General features: G+C 36.8%; 1 protein-coding gene across 1 annotated transcript; it reads right to left on the reverse strand.

Annotated features, from left to right (window-relative positions):
• Nucleotides 1–1,127: 1,127 nt before the first annotated feature.
• On the reverse strand, nucleotides 1,128–19,898 carry snapin (SNAP associated protein). The gene is made up of 4 exons (XM_028795113.2): nucleotides 19,740–19,898; nucleotides 15,592–15,638; nucleotides 14,595–14,713; nucleotides 1,128–1,411 (listed from the first exon to the last, which is right to left on the reverse strand). Exons 1-4 carry the CDS (start codon nucleotides 19,853–19,855, stop codon nucleotides 1,307–1,309), a joined length of 387 nt encoding a protein of 128 aa, XP_028650946.1. The 5' UTR covers nucleotides 19,856–19,898; the 3' UTR covers nucleotides 1,128–1,306.
• Nucleotides 19,899–21,906: the final 2,008 nt, after the last annotated feature.

Raw genomic sequence — 21,906 nt, forward strand, 5'->3', positions numbered from 1 at the left:
TTAACATATTCCGAAATCTGTGCCAAGCATATAAAAGTCACCTTACTAAACTGCTAACTGCATTTCACGTTCTGCATAGCAAAGCAGTATACCAATCTGTAAACTGAATTTTTTTTATCTTGGATATTGTTAAATTATTTTGTTAAACTTGCTGCTTTATCATAAACAGCAAATTATTGCCATGAATAAAATAATCCAAACCTGTCTGTAATAATTAGAGGGTTATTTATGAAAATGTTTGACACTAGAGTTAGCATACTTACTCCAGTCCAGATGCTGCATTTGCCATCTTGCCTTATGATAACAAATGACACAGTGTCTCCAGAGACACAACATTCCTCCTCTGAATGACCTTCAGCTGAATCTATATTATTTCATTTCATCAGAATGATAACAATTCATTTCTATAGCAACGGTAAGTGGGTCTACACTGCTTTGGAAAAAAAAAAAATCTGTTTAATAATGAAATATTGTTTGAAAAAAATACAGGCTGCAGAAAAGCATGTAGTTTTCATTCTCAAAGTGAAGTAGTCATAAATAGATGTATAAACTGCACACTGGTTAGGTAATTTGTTGCATCAGCCCCCCAAAAGAGATGTTTCACTACAGAATTTACTATTCCTTCTGAAATCAATTTTATGGCAATTAAAGATTCAATCCCATGATCAATTTCCAGACACAGTGCTCTAGAAGGAAATATTGTTAAGTAAAACTGATGACTGAAGGATAAATCCAGGACAGATTGAAGCACAAAAGATAAAGGGATATAGAAAAAACTTGTGGAGATATTAATCAAAGTAGTCAATCAACACAATTTCTCAATGATGACAGTTAGCATCAGCAGTTTATCAGGCTGCATGACAGCCTCTCTGAAATTTCTCAAACTGTCTTAATTCTTAGCTTCTCTTTTTCAGGTAACCAGCAGCTGGATCAAATGTAACAGTTTTCTTTAGTTCACTATTTATATCAGTTTTATATGAATAATACATTCCACATGTGCAAACTGTGCACAGTAACATCGAAATAGAAATTGGATATTTAGCCAACATGAAAAATGTTTTACAAGTATTTAAACTTTCATGTCATGTGCTGCAGACACAATAACAAAGGTATAAATACTAAAAACGTATACACAAAAAGATGTTTATTCAGTCAAGGAAGGGATCTTGTATAAACAAAACATATATACATAGGCTTTTGAAATTCAGATACACATATAGACATCTTTCAGATTTCAAAGCATCTAAAATGCATACATCTTCTCAATTTTGTATTAACAGATAAATAACAATAGTGAACCAATTTGTTATTTGCTGGGGGATCTTGGGGTAAAAACTCCCGACGTCTCAAGCATGGTCTTCCGACGAGCAGTCTCTTTTGCAACATTATGATTTAATCGTCTCAGTCTTTCCTAAGGAAGAAAAAAAAAAATAATGATAATAATAAAAGCAGATAAAAATGGAAAACGGGAATTAAAAACTTTCAACACTTAACCTTTATTCCACAGAAAACTGTGATGCCTTATTTTACTATTATTCACAGTAAACGTGTTAGATGTGAAACAACGCTGGTTCCTACAAAATACACACTAAGCCACCTGGTTTGTCATAAACTAAGAAAATTAAAATTAATACTTCCCTCTAGTGGGCAATATCAAAACTACATCAAGGAGAATAAAAAGAGCTCTGTTTTCTTGCACTGAGACTCAAATTCTTCTGTACTTCTACTTTTAGTCTTATATAGTACGTTTCCTCATTTGACTGTGTTAAGTATATTAAGACAGTATTACATATATATTTACTGATATATTTTATTGAGCAAAAGTGTTTTGCAGATTTTCAGAAAGAGCATTTACAGCTTTTTAGATTAAATAAAAAGGTATAAAAAGTAATATTCCAAAGTTAACAATTGCTACAACATCAATATCCATCCATTACATTCAACTATTTTCTAAAACCTCTTTTTGTTTTTCCAGTCAAAAGAAACTAAAGCCTATTCCAGCAGCCTTAAACATGTCAAGAGCCAAATACCACATAGAGACAGGGTGCTAGTACATCACACAGGGCATATACTCCTACACTCACTCATCTACTAGCCCAATTTAGACTTACTGTCTTATCTAACATGCATACTTTTGCAGCATGGGAGGAAATCATCACCCCATTGAGAAATCTACGAAAGCATAATGGAAGAATAAACACATTTCTGCCAGAAAGTGTTGATGCTAGGAATCAGCACTAGTCACCTAACTACTTTACCATTATCCCATCCTTAACTAAATCTTTCCAAAATTCCCTTTAATATGGTCAGGATGGCGGCAGAGGAAATTTAATTTAAAATAAACAAATAACAATAATCTCCATGATACAAACAATTCTGAGACATTTTTCAATAGAGAATCGTGAGTGTAGCATCTAAAATTACCACCACTTCTGTAAAGCATTCAAAAAATACATTTATTTATCAATCATGTTGAAAGACATTTAAAACTTCAAAATCAGGGCTAACCAACTATTTAACGCTGCATACTTTATGACCAGTAATGAATAAGATTACTTTTTATGTATGAAAATTTAATACCATACAACACTTCTTTGACACTTAAAGTGCACCACTGTGACCTATGAACTCAAAGCATAGCCCTCTATGGTAAACAGAACTAGTAGAAATGGAGATTTGTCCATAAATCTGAGACCCTGAAGTTAATTAATTAATTTATGAATTATACTCTTCTATTCTGTAATTGATTACACAGGCCTACAAAAAATTTTTTTTTCAGGTGCCAAGGTTTTTTGAATGGATTTAGGGTATTTTGAGGGTGCTGAATTCAAAAATCCCATTACTTTTGCTGAATTGGTTCTAGTTTTTGAGATAATGGACATCCATGAAAATAATGCATTCCCCCAATGCGACTTGTGTGTGATAACAAATGCAATAGCTTTTGGTCTGTCTTTTGACTCTTTAACAGTGTCTTAGGTAATGAAATATCCCATATAATTATTTTGTATTTCAATTTGTAGGCCTACAATGCTATAAAAGCGACTTTTTGAAGCCAGAATTCAACTGTGAATTTTCAGAGGAAAGAAGTTGGCTACAGTATAAGTTTGTCAACCCAGTCTTGGTTTATACCCAAAAAGTTCTGTCTTAATAAGTACATAAATACATGTAAAAATTATGACTTCATCAAGAAGAGCCTGCATCAACAATCCTGATGTATTCTGCTACATCTGTGGAGAGTACATGGTTGAAAAACAAAGAAGAATTATCACAGACTTTGTGCATCGAGTATACCTGGCTTATTTTGGAGTACAGCTTGGAGACCAGGATAAGTCTTGGGCTCCACATATGGTTTGCAAAACATGTGTGGAGCACCTATGACATTGGACAAAAGGTGAAAGAAAAAGTTTAAACTTTGGTGTGCCAATGGTATGGAGAGAACCGAAAAACCACCATGACGATTGTTATTTTTGTGTTGTAAAGATTAAAGGCTTTAATCGTTACAAGAAAGCTCGGTGGGATTATCCTGATTTGGAATCAGCAAGACAACCTATTCCACATGGCAATGATGTTCCCATACCAGTGTTTACCAGACTACCAAACCAGCCACTGTCAGACTCTGAAGAGAGGCAGGGATTGGAGTGTATGGCAGGTAGTAGCAGTGGAAGTGAATTTGAGGGAAGCTCTTCGATGCCTCAACCATTAAGCCAAAAAGAACTCACTGACCTGATTCGAGACTTACATCTGTCCAAGCAAGCATCTGAACTTTTAGCGTCCAGACTTAATGAATGAAATCTTATAAAGGCGGAAGTTAAAATTACAGCCTATCGGACAACAGAAGAGAGGCTTCTCTCATATTTCAACCAAGAGGAAGAACTTGTATACTGCAATGATATCCCAGGAATTGTACTTCAAATGGGACTAACAGAATATCGACCAGAAGACTGGCGGCTTTTTATAGACAGCTCCATTAGAAGCTTGAAATGTGTTCTCTTGCACAATGGTAACCGTTATGCGTCTCTTCCCATTACTCACTCAACAAAACTTAAAGAAGAATATGAAAATGTAAAAATCGTATTACAGAAAATCCGTTATCATGAACATCAGTGGTCGATTTGTGTTGATCTGAAGATGGTGAACTTCTTGCTTGGACAGCAATCTGGATACACAAAAAACCCATGCTTCATGTGCCTCTGGGATAGCAGGGCAAAGCAAGATCATTGGACAAAAGTGTCATGGCCTACAAGGGAAGAAATGATTGTTGGCGCTGTGAATATCATTAACAAGCTGCTGGTGGACAAGAACAAAATCATTCTCCCACCGCTTCATATTAAGCTAGGATTGGTGAAGCAATTTGTTAGGGCTTTGGACAAAACGGGTAATTGCTTCAAGTACATTTGTAGATCATACCCTGGACTGAGCATGGAAAAACTAAAAGCTGGAATCTTTGATGGTCCACAGATTCGTAACCTCATGAACAATTCCAATTTTACCAAATGCATGAATGACACTGAGGCTTCGGCCTGGAAGAGTTTTGTCTACTTGGGTAATCACAGAGCAGACAATTATGAAGAATTGGTGCAAGATATGCTTGCTAACTTCAGAAATTTGGGAGTTAATATGAGCATAAAGATGCACTATCTCCATAGCCATTTAAACAGATTTCCAGATAACCTTGGAGACTTCAGCGAGGAACAAGGCGAGAGGCTCCACAAGGATATGAAGGTGAAGGAGGAGAGATATCAAGACAGATGGGACATACACATGATGGCAGACTACTGTTGGAGTCTCCAACGTGATTGTCCTGATGACACACATAAAAGGAAAATCGCATTGACATTAATAACAATTAATAACTAATCAATATTGCATTAATCAAATCATACATAACTTTTTTCCTGTCACGGTTAGATATTTTTAATTTCTTTTTTGTATGATGTTAGACTGTTTACTAGTTGTAACTAAAATAAAAATATTCTTGCAATTCTGAATGCTTTTCAAACATGTTGCGTTGATTAATTAATTAACTATTAAATATGTCAGAAACTAGAGCCAATCTGGCAAAACCAAAGTCATATTCTTAATCAGCACCATAAACTTAATATAAAACCGTTCAGACATCGTTGGCACCAAAATCACTGTATACCAGTGTTATTTGTACTACAGAAAACTGTTCAATAAAAGTGAACAGCAACAACATCCTGATTATTTGAATTTTTTATCTATACAACAGAACCCTGATTATCTGAGGTAATGTGGACTGAAGCTACCTTGGATAGGAGAAAAATTGGATAAAACAGATGGCTCCTGAAGTGACAGCACAGCACTGAAAATGTGGAGGGTGAGAGAGATCAGCTGATGTCACCAATGAAGCACACTGTTCACAATGGCCAGAGACAAGCGTTGCATGGCTGATGGCTGGAGTTCTCACCCCACAAAATGCTCTGAGCTGAAACTGCACAGTGCACGTGCTACTGAGGTCCAAACAACCAAACAGCAGATGGCACAGAGTAGAATCGCTTGATACCTTTTACCTCACTCACATTCCTTCTCTCTTGATAGGTTGTTGTTTAATTGATGAGATGTTACCTACTATAGCCTACATTATAACCTGCATTAGCCTATATTATACTGTAACTAATAAAATTAGGCAATAATCAGTGCAAACGGATCATGATAATATTTGCATCCATTTGGACTGAAGGTTAAGATTGTTAAACCTATTCTATAATTCATAAACAATATATTCTAGGATGATGTGCTATTTAAAATACAGTAATCCCTCGCTATATCGCGCTTCGCCTTTTGTGGCTTCACTCCATCGCGGATTTTATATGTAAGCATATTTAAATATATATCGCTGATTTTTTGCTGGTTCGCGGGTTTCTGCGGACAATGGGTCTTTTAATTTCTGGTACATGCTTCCTCAGTTGGTTTGCCCAGTTGATTTCATACAAGGGACGCTATTGGCAGATGGCTGAGAAGCTACCCAGCTTACATTTCTCTTTCTCTTGCGCTGACTTTCTCTGATCCTGACGTAGGGGGATTGAGCAGGGGGGCTATTCCCACACCTAGACGATACGGACACTCGTCTAAAAATGCTGAAAGATTATCTTCACGTTGCTATCTTTTGTGCAGCTGCTTCCTGAAACGACATGCTGCACCGTGCTTCGCATACTTAAAAGCTCGAAGGGCAGGTATTGATTTTTGCTTGCTTGTTTTTCTCTGTCTCTCTCTCTCTTTCTGTGCTCTTGACGGAGGGGGTGTGAGCTGCCGCCTTCAACAGCTTTGTGCCGCAGTGCTTCGCATACTTAAAAGCCAAACAGCCCTATTGATTTTCCTCTGCCTTTATGACAGTCTCTGCTCCTGACTTCTTTGAAGAGGAAGAAATGTTTGCATTCTTTTAATTGTGAGACGGAACTGTCATCTCTGTCTTGTCATGGAGCACAGTTTAAACTTTTGAAAAAGAGACAAATGTTTGTTTTCAGTGTTTGAATAAAGTTCCTGTCTCTCTACAACCTCCTGTGTTTCTGCGCAAATCTGTGACCCAAGCATGACAATATAAAAATAACCATATAAACATATGGTTTCTACTTCGCGGATTTTCTTATTTCGCGGGTGGCTCTGGAACGCAACCCCCGCGATGGAGGAGGGATTACTGTATCTAAATAAATAACCCTATCAGATAGACTGACAAAAAACTACTAAATATGTATCTATTCTTTATTATTTAAAAGCCTAATACATATATATTTTCAATCTAATTGATGATTTCTCCTCTTCAGGTAACAGCTGGGGAGTTGACTCACTTAGATTAGTTAAATGCAACTTGAGCTAGAGTAGTGCTGATTGTGTACAAAAGCTGAGCTATGATTTTATGCTTGTTTTTTTAATAGTTAATTGCTTGTGTAATTGTTAGTGATTTTGGTATATTGTCTTGCAACATAGCAGTCCAAACCATATACAGTATATTGGTTTTCACAAATATTATTGCGACCCCCAGGGGCTGTGGTGGTTGTTCAGTACTCATTAGGCATTGTTTATGTTACACAAAACTGTTCAATACGCTAACTGAAATAATTTAATATGCATTGGCAAGCAATTAATAAAACTGTTTTTATTAGAAATTAATCAGAGTTATTCGTGCTTTACAGAAAAATAATAGGCTTGAAGGAAATGTTATAAATTGTAATTAATATGCAGTTAATTTAGACGAAACATTTTAATCAAATCATGATTATAATGTCTAATTGAACAGCAGGCCTACTTTAATGGCACATGTATTATGTCTAAATAATACATATAAATAAAGTTTAACGTTTTTTATTACTTAAAAAACAGATTGGAGCATCCCTAGAAGTTACCCCAGTCGAGAGCCCAAGTATGAACATTCAGTGCATTCAGAAAGTACTCATTCTCCTCCACTTTTTAGACATTGTTATGTTGAAGCCTTAAGCTAAAACCATTTAAATTTTTTTTTCATTCATTAAACAACACTCAATACCCCACAATAACAACGTAAAAACAAAATTTTAGAATTTTTTGCAAGTCTATTTAAAATAAAAAAAAAAAAAAACAAATATAACACCGATACAAGTGTTTAGGCACTTTACTCAGTACTTTGCTGAAGCACCTTTGTCAGGAATTACAGCTTGAATTCTTCTCTGTGACACAACAGACTACACACACCTGGATTTGGGGATTATTTGCAATTCCTTTCTGTAAGGGAGGATGAATCGCTCCTTGGAGGGTTCCAAAGACACTTACAGATAGGTCCATAAGTATTTGGACAGTGACACAATTTTCATAATTTTGGCTGTGTACCCTCATTATTTTATCAATTATTAAGCAGGTAAAAGGTCTGGAATTGATTCCAAGTGTGGAATTTGCATTTGGAAGCTGTCACTGTGAACTCTCAATATAAGGTCGAAAGAACTGTTCATGCAAGTAAAAACAGTCCATCATTAAAATCAAACAAACCCTTTCAGTGAAACAGCAGAAACATGAGGAGAGTTCAAATCTACCATTTTTTACATTCTTAAAAAGATGGAAGGTCTGGAAAACCACAGATGTCAACTGTGCTGGATGATTGCAGAATGCTGTCTTTGGTGAAGAAGAACACTTTCACAACATTTAGCTAAGTCAAGGACACTCACTCGGAGGTAGACCTATCATTGCCAAAGTCTACAATCAAAAGAAGTTTTTATGAAAGTAATGACAGACAGTTTAACACAAGGTGCAAAACCACTGGTAAACCTCAAGCATAGGAAGGACACATTACACTTTGCCAGAAAACTTTTTTTAAAAGCCTGTCCAGTTCTGGAACAATTTTCTTTGGACAAAGGAAACTATGATCAATATACACTAGAATGCTGAAATGAGAAGAAATGGCTCATAATCCGATGAATACCACATCATCTGCAAAATATGGTGGAGGTAGTTTTATAGTATGATCGTTCATGGCTGCAAACAGAAGTTAATCACTAGTGTTTATTGATAATATGACTGCTGGCAGAAGTAGCTGGATGAATTCTGAATATAGGGCTATACTATCCAAATGCTTCAAAACTGATGGGACGACACTTCACAGTACAGACAGACTTGTTCTTCTGCTTCTGGCTGCCCCTGTTAGGGGTTGCCACAGAAGATCACCTTTTTCCATATCTTCCTGTTCTCTGCATCTTCCTCTGTTACACCCATCACCTCCATGTCCTGTCTCACCGTATCCATAAACCTTTTCTTAGGCCTTCCTCTTTTCCTCATGCCTGGCACCCAGCATCTCTCCTCCGCACATGTCCAAACCAACGCAATCTCATATCTCTGACTTTGTATACCAACCTTCCAACCTTATTTGACCCTTCTAATCCTGTCCATCTTCATCACACCCAATGAAAATCTTAGCATCTTTAACTTGCCATCTCCAGCTCTGTCTCCTGCTTTCTGGTCAATGAGTATAAAAATATACTGCAAAAGCAAACCAAGTGTTTTTTCAAAGCAAAGAAGTAGAGTATTCCTCAATGGCCAAGTCAATCAATTGACCTCAACAAATTTGGACATGCATTTCACTTGCTGAAGACAAAACTGATGTCAGAAAGTCCAACAAAATAGCAGCAACTGAAGAAAGCTACAGTAAATGCCTGGCAAAGCATTACTAGAACGGAAACCCAGCACTTGAAGATGGCCTGAGATCTAGGCAGTCATTGACTAAAGGATTTTCAACCAAATATTGGGAATGGTCATTATAGTTATGATTGTGTTAGTTTGTCCACATACTTTTGAGCCCATGTAAATAAGGGGACCATGTATAAAAATGGTTGTCATTCCTGAACAGCTCATACAATATTTTTGGTTAACCCTTTAAATTAAAGCTGAGAAGTCTACACTTCAATCACAATGATTATCTTTAAATCTATTGTGTTGTTGTACAGAGTCAAAATTATCAAAATTGTGTCACTGTCAAAATACTTATGGACCTAACTGTATAAGGGAAAAAGTGAGAGTTTCAATAGCAGAAAAGTTGAGAAACACTGCTTTAGGTGCCTTTTTGTAAACTCCAAGCAAGCTTTCATGTTTTGTCTGGACACTCTGCCATAAAACCCAAATTAGTAGCATCTTGCAGTGGTGGTTATCCTTTAGGAAGTTTCTCACACCTTCAAACAGTTTCTCTGTAGGTTAGTCACAGTACCCACCATGATCTCAAAAATAAACAGAAATGAGAGGTAATTAGCATTGGCTCTCTTCTTCCTTTTCTCTCCAACACAGCAACATACAGTAAATAAAATTTACGTTTGAAATTTGTAATAAATGGACACCAATACATGGTGAATAAATATTTAGTCCTAGCAGTCACTTTGTTGGGCTTTAGTGGTACACAAAGCCTGTTAAGTCGACCAATTTAACAGGGATACAGAAATCCAGCTGTACCTGCCCCCCACAAAGTAATGAGTGAATCCCATGGAGTTTGCTTCGCCATGAGTTTGACGAAATCACAGAAATGTTCAAGAACTTGACCAAACTCTGCAAAATGCATTGAAGTCAATGCGGAAGATGGCACTGTACTAGTTTTGAGTAGACTATAATGGCACAACTGTGCATGCAAATTATCCATCAGAAATCAGTGTTATATATCCAGAGACTAATGTACCCTTCAATTGAAAATACTGCAAGTTTTATATTATATATATGTGTATTAGTGCTGGGCAACGATTAAAATTTTAAATCACGATTAATCGCAGACAATCACATTGCTATGCACAAATTTCAACAATGAACTCAAAATTAGTATATTGCATTTATTTGGTTTACAAACACTTTAAACAAATAAGGTGCTTTTTAACAGCAGTATTCCCTTTACATAGTTGCAGTTAAAATATTTCTTGTAAATCTCAATTTAAACATTAATGTAATCAAATCAAATATAAAACCAAAGCTATTTGCCACTGTCACGGCATTAACATTTTATCTAGTTTGTTATAGAAAAACAAGTTACCCTCAGAGTCCAGAGCCACAATCATAACATTATAACAGGCACCTTCCAAGCAACAGCAAGTTAACATTTCTAATTCTGTTTTCTTTTTTATCTGGACAGATACCAGCAGAAACATTTTCTTTTATCTGGGAGCAGCATAAACAGTCTATGTTCAGTAGCAACTACTTGAGGGCTAATATTTCTCTCTATTTATATAAAAAAAAAAAATCTTCTGGGAAGCAAAAGCAAGGCTACGATACGTGATCTTCTCAAAAGACATTTAAAAGACCCGCCACGGTGCATCTCGCGGGGACCATAAACATGAGACTTGGTGCCAAGAGATTGTCCCAGAGCCGTAGCAAAAATGACAGCGGCTGTACAGGCTTTAAAAAGATCGAAGGGCAGCGCAAGAGCAACCCCCCCCTCGCCAACAACGCCAGCAGCGTTATACGTCCTGCAAGAAAGAATTTAACCATGCCCAGGGCAAGAAATAAAGGAAAAGGATTGTTTTTACAATGTCACGCGAGACCAGGCAGTGAGCCATCATTTAAAAAGAGTCCACAGACCTCTAACCAAGCATTTGTTGGATTGCTTTTGGCAGACAAGCATCATGTGCTCCCAGCTCTTAAAACAACGACTGCGACAAGCAGAAGAGACTGCTTGCAAGCAGCAGAAAGACAGCAAATGATCCAAAGACATATCCTTAGCGTGTATTCAGACACCCCCCCCCCCCCCCTTTACAACATGAGCAGCATTATACGTATGGCAAGAAAGAGATGTAACCACGCACGTGGCCGAAAATAAAGGACAAGTATTGTTTTTACAAAAGTTTTTAAAGTAAAAGTGAAAATAATGCATATGTAACAATTCCCAAGAAAATAATCTCTTTAAATTGTAGATTGCCTGCCTAAGGTAAAGTCATCCCTGATGACTAGGGACGTGGGAATGAGGGGTCCTTTCATCGGATTAGCGCTATTTCAGATGTGGAATGGCAAAATGGGGGAGGCAGCTTGATGAATTGAGGATTTATTCTGTTCTGTGTATTGTACTGTATTGTATTAACCCCTTCTTTTTGACACCCACTGCACACCCATCCTACCTGGAAAGGGGTCTCTCTTTGAACTGCCTTTCCCTAGGTTTCTTCCATTTTTTCCCTACAAGGGTTTTTTTTTTTGGGAGTTTTTTCTGGTCTTCTAAGAGGGTCATGGCTGGGGGGCTGTCAAGAGGCAGGGCCTGTTAAAGCCCATTGCGGCACTTCTTGTGTGATTTTGGGCTATACAAAAATAAATTGTATTGTATTGTATATCCGGTAAACCCAACACGGGAGTGGGCGAGCGAAGCCCCTTAGTTTTCCAAAAAACTCAATTTTCTGAAAAGCGCACAAAGTAATGGTTTCACACATAAATTAACATAAAACATCTGTTGCTGCCTGTTGTGCCTGCTGTCGGCGCCTGTTTGCAGCATCAGCGGGTGTGCAGAGGGCAGCTGGACGGCCAGCAGGAATGCATGGTGGGCTGCCTGGCTGTCTTTGTGAGATGGGTGCACGGGGGTGGCAGTTGCAGCGAGACGCAATATGCTTTGTACCTCCTGTCATCGTAGGTACATCAGCTACACAAACGTGTTCAGCACCACGATCAGATGGGGACCGATCAGCCGATGCCGGTACCTCACTTTCATTTTCGATCTACATCTCCAGATCACTTGCATCAAAATTGGAGTCCGACAAATCAGAGTCTGATTCAGTCATAATACGAAAAAAGTCATCCATGGATTATTTTGCTTTGAGCATTCACTTTGGTATCTCTCCACATGCCATTTTAGAAGTTGGTTGCTCTTCGCTACTCATGCACGTGCAGGGAATCAAGGTCAAACGAACAAAGCTAACTTTCCTTCTAGCAAAAAGCATATCGAAAAGCACTGTAGCAAGAAGATCACTGATCTCTATCAATCACTAGCAAGACTGAGGCTTTCAAAATAATAATAATAATAATAATAAAACTACATTAATGCGTGATAAAATAATTGTCGGCGTGAATTAATTAATGCATTAACGCGATAATGCATTAACTTGCCCAGCCCTGATATTTATATATATATAATAAAATGTATATAAATAAATTAATAATTAATGAGCAAAGTAGATTGACAACCATATTGCAGTATGTATATATGTGTGAAACTTCTGTGCATAGCTGCTACAGCTCTTCTGACATCATGATGGCCTCAAGAAAAATCATGGGACACTGGAGAAAAAAAATGTTCATCTAAGCCTGTCACATTGGCAAATTTCTAAGAAAATATTCGGCAAACAAGGTCAGCGGTGAACACAGTATATTCGCTGTGAAAAATGCTTTTTGTACAAGACTAACCCCCCCCCCCACCATCTGCATTCCCGAGTAAATTTCTGAATTGCATCTCATACCAATATCAGCCCTATACTTCATCTGATAACAAAGGTGTACATCATAGTTGAGCGGACACCTCTTCAGGAGCTCCTTCAGACCAAATGGCACCAAAATGGAAATTTAACTTGTAATCACGAACTGATTCTGTCTGTATGTGATGGAAAAAATAACGATTCAGTAAAGCAGCACCGGCTCTCTAACTGGAAGTGATCTTAATCCAATCATCAGAGGTTACACCTTCCTTCAAAAACTAGCTTAACTCATCTCAGAGGTGGACAAATCAGTAGTCTGGACTCCAAATTGATAAAAACTAAAAGACCCACTTCTTCAAGTACAATCTTACCTTGGGTGTCACTTTTAAAGACAGCTCATATAACTGTGCAGCAGACTGTCCTGTTTATACTTACAGGCAGTGTGAAGCCTTAATGCAGAAAGCAACACAGAGTGTGTGCATTGTTGTTGACCAAAATCCATTTCTGCTTGAGGCAACCAGCCACCACATATAAAAAACTAATGAGAAAGCACGGCAACATTAAACTGTGCTCATCAGTCTGCAAAATCTACAAAATGATGATGTAGTGCAGAGTCCATTAATGTACAAAAAATCTTCATGTACCTAATCTTGCCATTGCAATATCAAGTAATATTATTTTGTAATGATGTCAGGAGTGCCTTGCCAAATATCTGTCAAATATCCGAGTAGCTTTTTCACTGAAGAACAGAACAAAGCGCATCCCTTTCTTTCTTTGCTACATAGGTGCTATTACAAGTCAAACGCAGCTTCCAGTGTTCACTTATGCTTGGCTGCTACAATGTCATACAGAAGACAGAAGGGAAAAAACAATGTGTTACAAAAATTACATTATTACTACAGGTGTGTTGCTTTCTTTACCATATATAATCCTACAAAAATATGCTATAAAATCCTCCAATGGCTAATTTTTTTCTGGGTAACTGACTGATACCTGACCAGGTTTAGGAATCTAGCCTACATAATTTAAAAATCATCATCAAACACGTCGTCTTATATTCTTTTCTTTCCACAATCAAGCCTTGAACCACTGGTTGACAAATAAGTCAATGTGTGAATGCAAAAAATTTTGTAAAGCATAGGGATGTCAAAAACAAAAACAAGAGTGACCTCTACCAAGACTAGGTTATAGGCATTGATAAGAAAATTTTCTGGAAATGCTAACATGACTGAACATAACTTTGTCAGTAAGGCTAATTTGCTGCTTAAATGTGTCAATAAAGAATCAGTGCTTCTGGACAAGGAAATTGCCATGGTGATTCCCATGTGTTCATTAGTCTATTCAAATTTTAGGAACTGTGTGCTTACTATAAAATGACTCAAAATTACTTTCTGGAGAGTTACTGGGCTTACCTTTTGTGACATTTCAAGCATCAAATTATCATTTACCCCAGGCAACTATTACTAATAATTTAGGAAGGTTTATTGGAGGGAAAGCATTTCTTGATTGGCACGGAATCACAGCTGTTATTATGATCAAGACACTGAATTTTATTCCTGGCTTAAAGAGTGATTTCCCCCCTTACTCATTTTGTCACAGTAACTTGCAAAAGGAAAACATAAGTAAAAATGGCTGAAGGGGCTTTTAGCACCAATATAATGAAATGAACAAAATACATGCACCATTAACCTAAAAATGAAGCACAATACTGACTGCATTCCTAACATTTAAAATGACATATTTGCATCTAACCTGTGCATTCTGCAGGATATTGTTGACTAAAACCACACGGCGTCTTGCATTCAGAAGTTTTTTGACATATGGATCCAAATCCAGTGCCACCTTCTGATCTTCATTGATCCTGCAAAGCTCTACAGTAAAAAGAGAATAAATAAAGAGTCCAATTTCCAAAGATTAACAAGGCTTAAGAAAACACATTGGAATAATTATTCTAAAAATTAAATAGTTTTTGATTATGCTCTAAATAGTCATGTTCTTTAAATCTGCACAGTTAAAAAAGACCAATGCAATATTTTGAATGAGAGAAGGAGAAATCTGTAGGTGTTACCTATGTTATAAATGACATAACATGTTATTTAATCCATCCTGTCCCAATAAGGTAAGTCAACCCCAAAATGAGAAATCTACTTTAAGAATTAATCTGAGCTAAAGAAGTTTGCTTAAAATAGATAGATAGATAGATAGATAGATAGATAGATAGATAGATAGATAGATAGATAGATAGATAGATAGATAGATAGATAGATAGATACTTATATGAGTCACACTGGTTTGTAGGATATACCGTAACTAAATTTATTATATTTTTAATCCCAGTCAACTTCAGAGTTGATGGATGACAAAAGGATTTTACACATGTGCAACCTCATTCCAAGGAGACAAAAAAGGTTAAGGATAACAAAGGAGTTCCTGGACATCAGAGCAATAAAACAAAAGACTTTTTCCACCAAGGATGCACATTTATTTGTTTTTATTAAAGGTAAACTTTAGAGCTGTGCCAATAACTGTGCCCAACATATTCTTGCAGTAATGATTTTAATTAGATGAATGGTAAGAATATTCCAATCATTTTGAGAAATATTTTAATTATTGTTGATTTTATTTATGTTTGGTTTTACCCATTTCCTTTTGAGATTACAGTAAATCTGGATATACACATACCCCACATACACAGTGTTTTTTTTCTAAAATAAATAAATAAATAAATAAATAAAATAAAGCTTGTCACCTGTGGCAAGGTTGTCAATATGTTCGCGTAGCTCCACTTGACTTTCCCTGAGAAAGCAAAAGTAGCTAAGTTATAAAAGGAATCACACTAATATCAAACAGTAATCAACAAAACAGATTTTTTAAATATTAAGATTTAATTATATTGATGTAATTATTACAACAAGCAATGTATCCTTAAACAGAAGGTGTAACAAGTAAATATACTAAAAGGTATATCAATTAAACACACAAATACACATACCCACCCACACACACACACACACGCATCACTTCAGTAAAGATCTGGGGCCTCAAGTATAACGCCGTGCATAGAATTCACAGTAAAACATAGCGTATGGAAACAAGTGGAAATGTGCGTACACACGAAAAAATCCAGATGCACAAAACCGTGTGTAAGCCAACTTCCACGCACTTCAGCTCCATGAATCCTGGTCAGCGTTAAATGTAACGCACGTGCACGCACCTGCCGCCCCAACCTGACTCCTCCCAAAATTTTGCATATTTTAATGTTCAAATCAATATAAATAGCCCCTTTCATTCAGTGTTCAGGTAAAAGACAGTGGTAAAAGCACATGGAAAAAAAGAATTTCAGTGAATACAAAATGGAGGTAAGGTAAAATGTACTATTTCTTGCCTTACGCAGTGGTATAAGCAACAAAAACGTTGTGGAGACACTCGAAAGTGAAAGTTCAAGTTCAGAAAGTCGCACAGTGCCCAAAATAAAAAAAAGAAGTGGTCAGATATCACAATCAATGTGGAAAGGTGAGTCGCAGGCTGCCGTCTATTTATTCTGTTTCAGACAATATTACAAAAGCTGACCCCCGTGCCGATGACATGATGGTGCTGCTGCGCCAAGTATATCTTCGGGCGCTGGCTGCTGACACACCTCTGCCTCGGAAACCACTGGGAGGCCATCTGGCTGTGTGGTGACAGACGCTGTTCTGGAGTCGCAAAATACAACAGTGGATGCTGTAGGAGATGTGGTCAATGAACTAAGGAATATAAGGACTATACTATGTGATACTGACCACAATTTAAATAAATTCTTTAAAAAATAAAGGATGCATCTGACTACCTGTTTTTACATTTTGCTAATTACATTCAAAAGAAGTTGTAATGCTGTCCGACTTGGCTGATCATTTGATGCGTCAGGGTCAGGTTCATCATAGCGCATCTCTTCATGTACATGCCTGTACAATACGACACAATTTCTGTGGACTATAGAGCAGGACATTAATAGAGTGAAAATGCCTTCTATTTACACAAGCACATTATAGTGTAGCGGCGGTACGGAGCGCCACAACGGATCGATTCTCTGCTCTTTACATGGCTATTTGAGGTGACCCGCTATCTTTAAAAGAACTGCTCGCCTTTTGCTGCACTAGTTGGAAAAAGCACCTTCAACTGTATGGAGCTGCCGTTTTCATAGGTTCTCCATCTATATACAGGGTGGTCCAGATCTAATTATGCAACTGTTCGACTGACAACCATCTCCCCGCCATTTTGGAATGCAGGACAGTTGCTGCCATCTATCGGCAACAAAAATAATTTTAAGTGAAATCTCTATGTGCAGGGCAGGTGCTGTGAATTCTCTATGTAATAAACTTAAGTTATAGCGTAATGAAAATTGCATAATTAGATCTGGACCACCCTATAGATAGATAGATAGATAGATAGATAGATAGATAGATAGATAGATAGATAGATAGATAGATAGATAGATACTTTATATGAGGTAATGCCAGCTCATTCTCTAGGTGATTCATCCCTGGCTGATGTAACTTGGCCAGCGCCATTGCAATAGCAATGTGCATGTATCTGACCTCTCTGATTACATTTGGAAAACCAGACATTACTGCAAAATGCTCTTTGATGTTTTGCTGATCTACAACTTTGTCAAACACAGTGTAAGAAAATCTGGTACTTGTGTACTAAATGGACGGCTGGCATTACAAAGGAAAACAGAAGTGTTTTGATTTACTGGGATGTTTGTGAAATACCCGATCGGTCGGCAAGTTCATGTTGAAAAACTCCTGTGGTTAAAAACCTGAGAGTGGACAGAACTTGCAAAGGAGCAGGTAGAGCACAGTTCCTCAAAGTCTGCCTTTGTAAAGCCGGAACCAGTCCAGCACACAGCTCCAAAAGGATAGCTCTTGGAAATCAAATTCAATTTAGAAGCTAGCCATCATCAACTGTAAACACTCGCTCTCTTCTCATTCTTCCGTTTGCAATGTCTTCTAACAACACTACAGCAGCTATGGTAGTTGGAATAGTTTGGCCATTCCATGCACCATTATATTGTTACAGAATGATTACAATCAAGTGAATTAAATTTGTAACTGATATGCAATTAATTTTGGTATATTTGATAAATCCAACATAATTGATGCGAATATGAAAAAGAAAGGTAAAGTACACAGAAACAGTAGCACTGCTTTGACGCTGGGTGCCACCAGTTTGCAAAATTGACCAGAAACTGCGTACGCAAGGAAAGGGGCTACCATGAAAATGTGCCCAGCTTTACAGCAAGTTGTTTTTATACATCTCAAAGTGTGCAAGGAAATGGGAGTGTGCAACATTTTTGTGCATACACACCATTTATACACGAGGCCCCGGTACTGTTTTCTGCTTATTTATATTCACTTCTCAATATGTGACTTGTCACCACCGCTCAGTTCAAAAGCCTGCATCTCTGATGGTATGGGGGTGCATTAGTGCCTATGGAATTGGCATCTTGCACATCTGGAAATGCACCATCAATGCTGAAAGGTATATACAAGTTTTGGAGCAACTATTTGGGGACGCCTTGCATATTTCAAAAAGACAGTACTAAACAGCATACAGCAACTATTACAACAGAATGGTTTCGTAGCACAAGAGTCCAGGTGTTGAACTGGCTTGCCTGCAGTCCAAACCAGTGGCATTATTAGCATAGATCATAAAGTCACAAATTCAGACCTCTTTAGCAATGCAGCAAACAAAAAATTAAAAAATAATGAAAACAAGTTAGACTTTCCTGTTATGCATGTGAATGGACGGATACAACCCACAAAAATATTTGTCTAAATTCACTGGAAAAATAGAAAATAATAAGAAAAGTCTTTATTGTCATGACAAAAAAAACAACTAGTGAATGATTTCATGATGATACTAATAAAATGCAAATGTTATTGCCAAACACTCAAGACTAGCACAAAGTATTTCTGCATCTGCACCTAAAAGTTGTGCTCATGCTACTTGGTACAACTGTGTTGCATTATTTACAGGACACCAATGGTTTCACCTCAACTGCAGGCAGGTTCTACATTTTCTATTGCACTTGAACCAAATGTAGGCATAAGAGTGTGTGTGGCACACGTTCTTAATACATGATGCAATGCTACCAAAGACCAATATATCTGGTTTCAGACCAATAAACTAATTACCAGTTTGTTGGGTAGGCATCAGCATTACGATTATGTTGCTAAGACTTCTGCATATGCATGCAACATGTCACTACAGTTTATTGCTTATATAAAAAATTATGCCTTTGCATTTGATCATCCAAACAGGGTGGACTTGATTGTATAAAATATAATGAGGTCAAACAGGTTTTAGAATTTACTTCCTTGTCCCCGATGTTGCCATGTTTGGTTCAAATTGGCAAACTCACAGTTCTCAATTGGATTAGACAGGTTTGATAAGGCAACATTGCGCTATATACTTTTAAACCCGTGGAAAAGGATTTTCTGCGTTGCATTATCACTTTATTGTACACATTTTATTATTCTTACATTAACAAATAAATTGGAAGATGTCTTCAGTAATACAATAAGTAAACGATTATCTTATTTAGACAGTTGCATCGACTTTTCCGGATATATACTCTTGATTTCAAGTTTCCATTAAATAAAGTCGTATGCCTTGCTATGTGTTTAACAGTTTACTATGTGCTGAACATTCAGACTTTCCCAAGGTGCATCTACATTAAATATCTACTTTTAGCAAAATCACATGCGGTATTATTTAGAAATAGCACACATTAATCACCAAATTGTTAGCTGGGTTGAAAATAAATGCACCACTCTTCGCGAAAAATACAGTTTCACACTGCATTTACTTAAACCTACAGTTATTATTAATCACAAATAGGAAAATTATCCTTACCTGACAGAGTGTACATGCAAGTCCAGTTGCTGAACGGCTGGTTTCAGCAAGTCGATCAATCCCTCGGCAAACGCATCCTTCCCTGACGGACTTTCCACCACAGGCAGTGCTGCCATGTTTATGTTTCATCTTCCGTAACGGGTGATACTGGGTAATGTAGTCCTGAATTTATTTATTTTTAAGTTACCGCGGTGAGGTGTGGGTTATGTAGTCACTGGCGAGATTTACATTACGAATTTGGTAACGTTACATTTCAAGTTCAAACTAATATGGAAGTTTATTCGTTACTCTAACAAAAAATATATTGCTTTATTTCACTTCCGTAGTCTAGTTCATAGTTTGATTTTTAAAAATAAACTATTAAAATAGATTGGCCTTACAAACCCTGGTCATACACTCTCTCATGTCTTCACAGGAAGGAAAATGTACCTTTTAAAATTCCACTGTCATTGCTAAAATCATGGGGTACATGCATTCTTTGAAATAAGTCGATAGATGCTGGAAAATTTGCCAATATTGCCATTATTTATAGTTAGTATAGTATCAATTGCAGATTTTGATGAAATATTAGAAACGGTGGAGCTGTTTCTTTTGCCAAAGCCACTGTTACATATAAAAAGCAGTGCATTCGTGAAAGATTATTTCTGAAGTATTGTTGTTCAAGGAATACATTTGTATTATCTTAACAGACATAACTTAAAGAATATTGGAAAGAGCATATTGCACATTAGTAGTGACTGGAATACAGAGAAAAACATTCAAAGAGGAGTTTGAAGAAGACTTCTTTTCCATCTCTAACCAAGCAGGTGAAGATTTGTTACACCCTGCTTCCATACCTTCCACCATCTCAAACTGCAGATTGGATATTTCCAGTTCCACATACAGTTTAATACACAATTAATATCTCCTGCCACTTAATAAGTATGGGAGGTCATATTGGGAATTAGTAGCACAACTATTGATATAAATATTGCATCATACAAGTTTGTTGCTGCATACTATGCTGTATGAAAGGGGTCATTTTTTGAATCAAAATTCCAAACCCTCTGGCTGTCTTACTATACAGTGAAAGGTCTAGCCCATCATTCTCTTTTCAGTCTAAAAGCTGGTCCTCACTATTTAAACAGGGTTCCTGCAGGAATACCGTATCTGATTTTAAAGATAGAAGATGAGAAAGCACTTTCTTCATTTTAGCTTTACTTTTAGAATTAAAGGAAGATCACAAAAACCACTGTATGCACAATGTTCATACATATGGTAATAGTTACTTACTATCACTTCAATAATTATTGTAAAATTGGGAAGACGGTTGTACAAGCATCTCAAATTCTTTTTTTCTAACTCACAGGAAAGTGCTAGAAAGTCTGCAACCTTTCTCTTTATTCTTTTTAATTCCAAAATCTACAGAATGGTCCAGATCTAACTATGCAATTATTGCATTGCATTTCATGAAAAGCTGCATAGTTAGATCTGGACCACCCTATACCTTTAACATGAAATTTGTCCATGCACCTGAATAATTTGAGAATCATAACCCTAGACCTACTGGTGGGTGAAACATTGCAGCTCTTGATGCTGTGCTTCTTTATAATTTCAAATGTTTCTGAGGGAATCATCTCCATTATTTTGCCTATAAGTCATTTCCTAAGTAGGACCCAATAAATCTTCAATGATCTCTAGCCACAAAATATGGACAGAACCTTGGCAACAATCATATATTGAAGAAAATATAGCAAAAGAGCATCTAGATCGACACACATATTGATTGTGATCTCTGAGCATAATATGTAAAACAATTTTTAATCTGATCTACAGAGAGTGAGTGTGGGTGTGTACATGAATGTACCTTGTGATTGATTAGAGCATCTTTATCCCTGCCCAGGGTTCATTCCTGATACATGTGTGATGCTGCTAGGATAGGTTCTGTCTCTCTATTGGCAAAATAAATTGGAAAATGCAAGCAGTCAGAGGGAGAAAGAAAAAAAAATTAAAAAGTAAAAAAGCACATATTGTAGATGAAATTTAAGTTGGAAACAATGCCTAGTCTTGATCAATATTACTTATACAGTATTACATCTTTTCTCTTGCTTTCAGTACACACAGCTCTAATTAGCCTGACTTTTCACACTGTCATCAATTTTAAAATATTTACCATTTGTTGAGCTCT

Source organism: Erpetoichthys calabaricus, chromosome 2 (genome assembly GCF_900747795.2).
Source record: "Erpetoichthys calabaricus chromosome 2, fErpCal1.3, whole genome shotgun sequence".
NCBI classification, from domain to species: Eukaryota; Metazoa; Chordata; class Cladistia; order Polypteriformes; family Polypteridae; genus Erpetoichthys; species Erpetoichthys calabaricus.

Coding starts and splice junctions, on each gene's coding strand:
- snapin (XM_028795113.2), bottom strand. CDS start 19,855: ATGGCAGCACTGCCTGTGGTGGAAAGTCCGTCAGGGAAGGATGCGTTT. Junction 15,639..19,739: donor TTGCATGTACACTCTGTCAG/GTAAGGATAATT, acceptor TTGCTTTCTCAG/GGAAAGTCAAGTGGAGCTAC. Junction 14,714..15,591: donor TATTGACAACCTTGCCACAG/GTGACAAGCTTT, acceptor TTTTTACTGTAG/AGCTTTGCAGGATCAATGAA.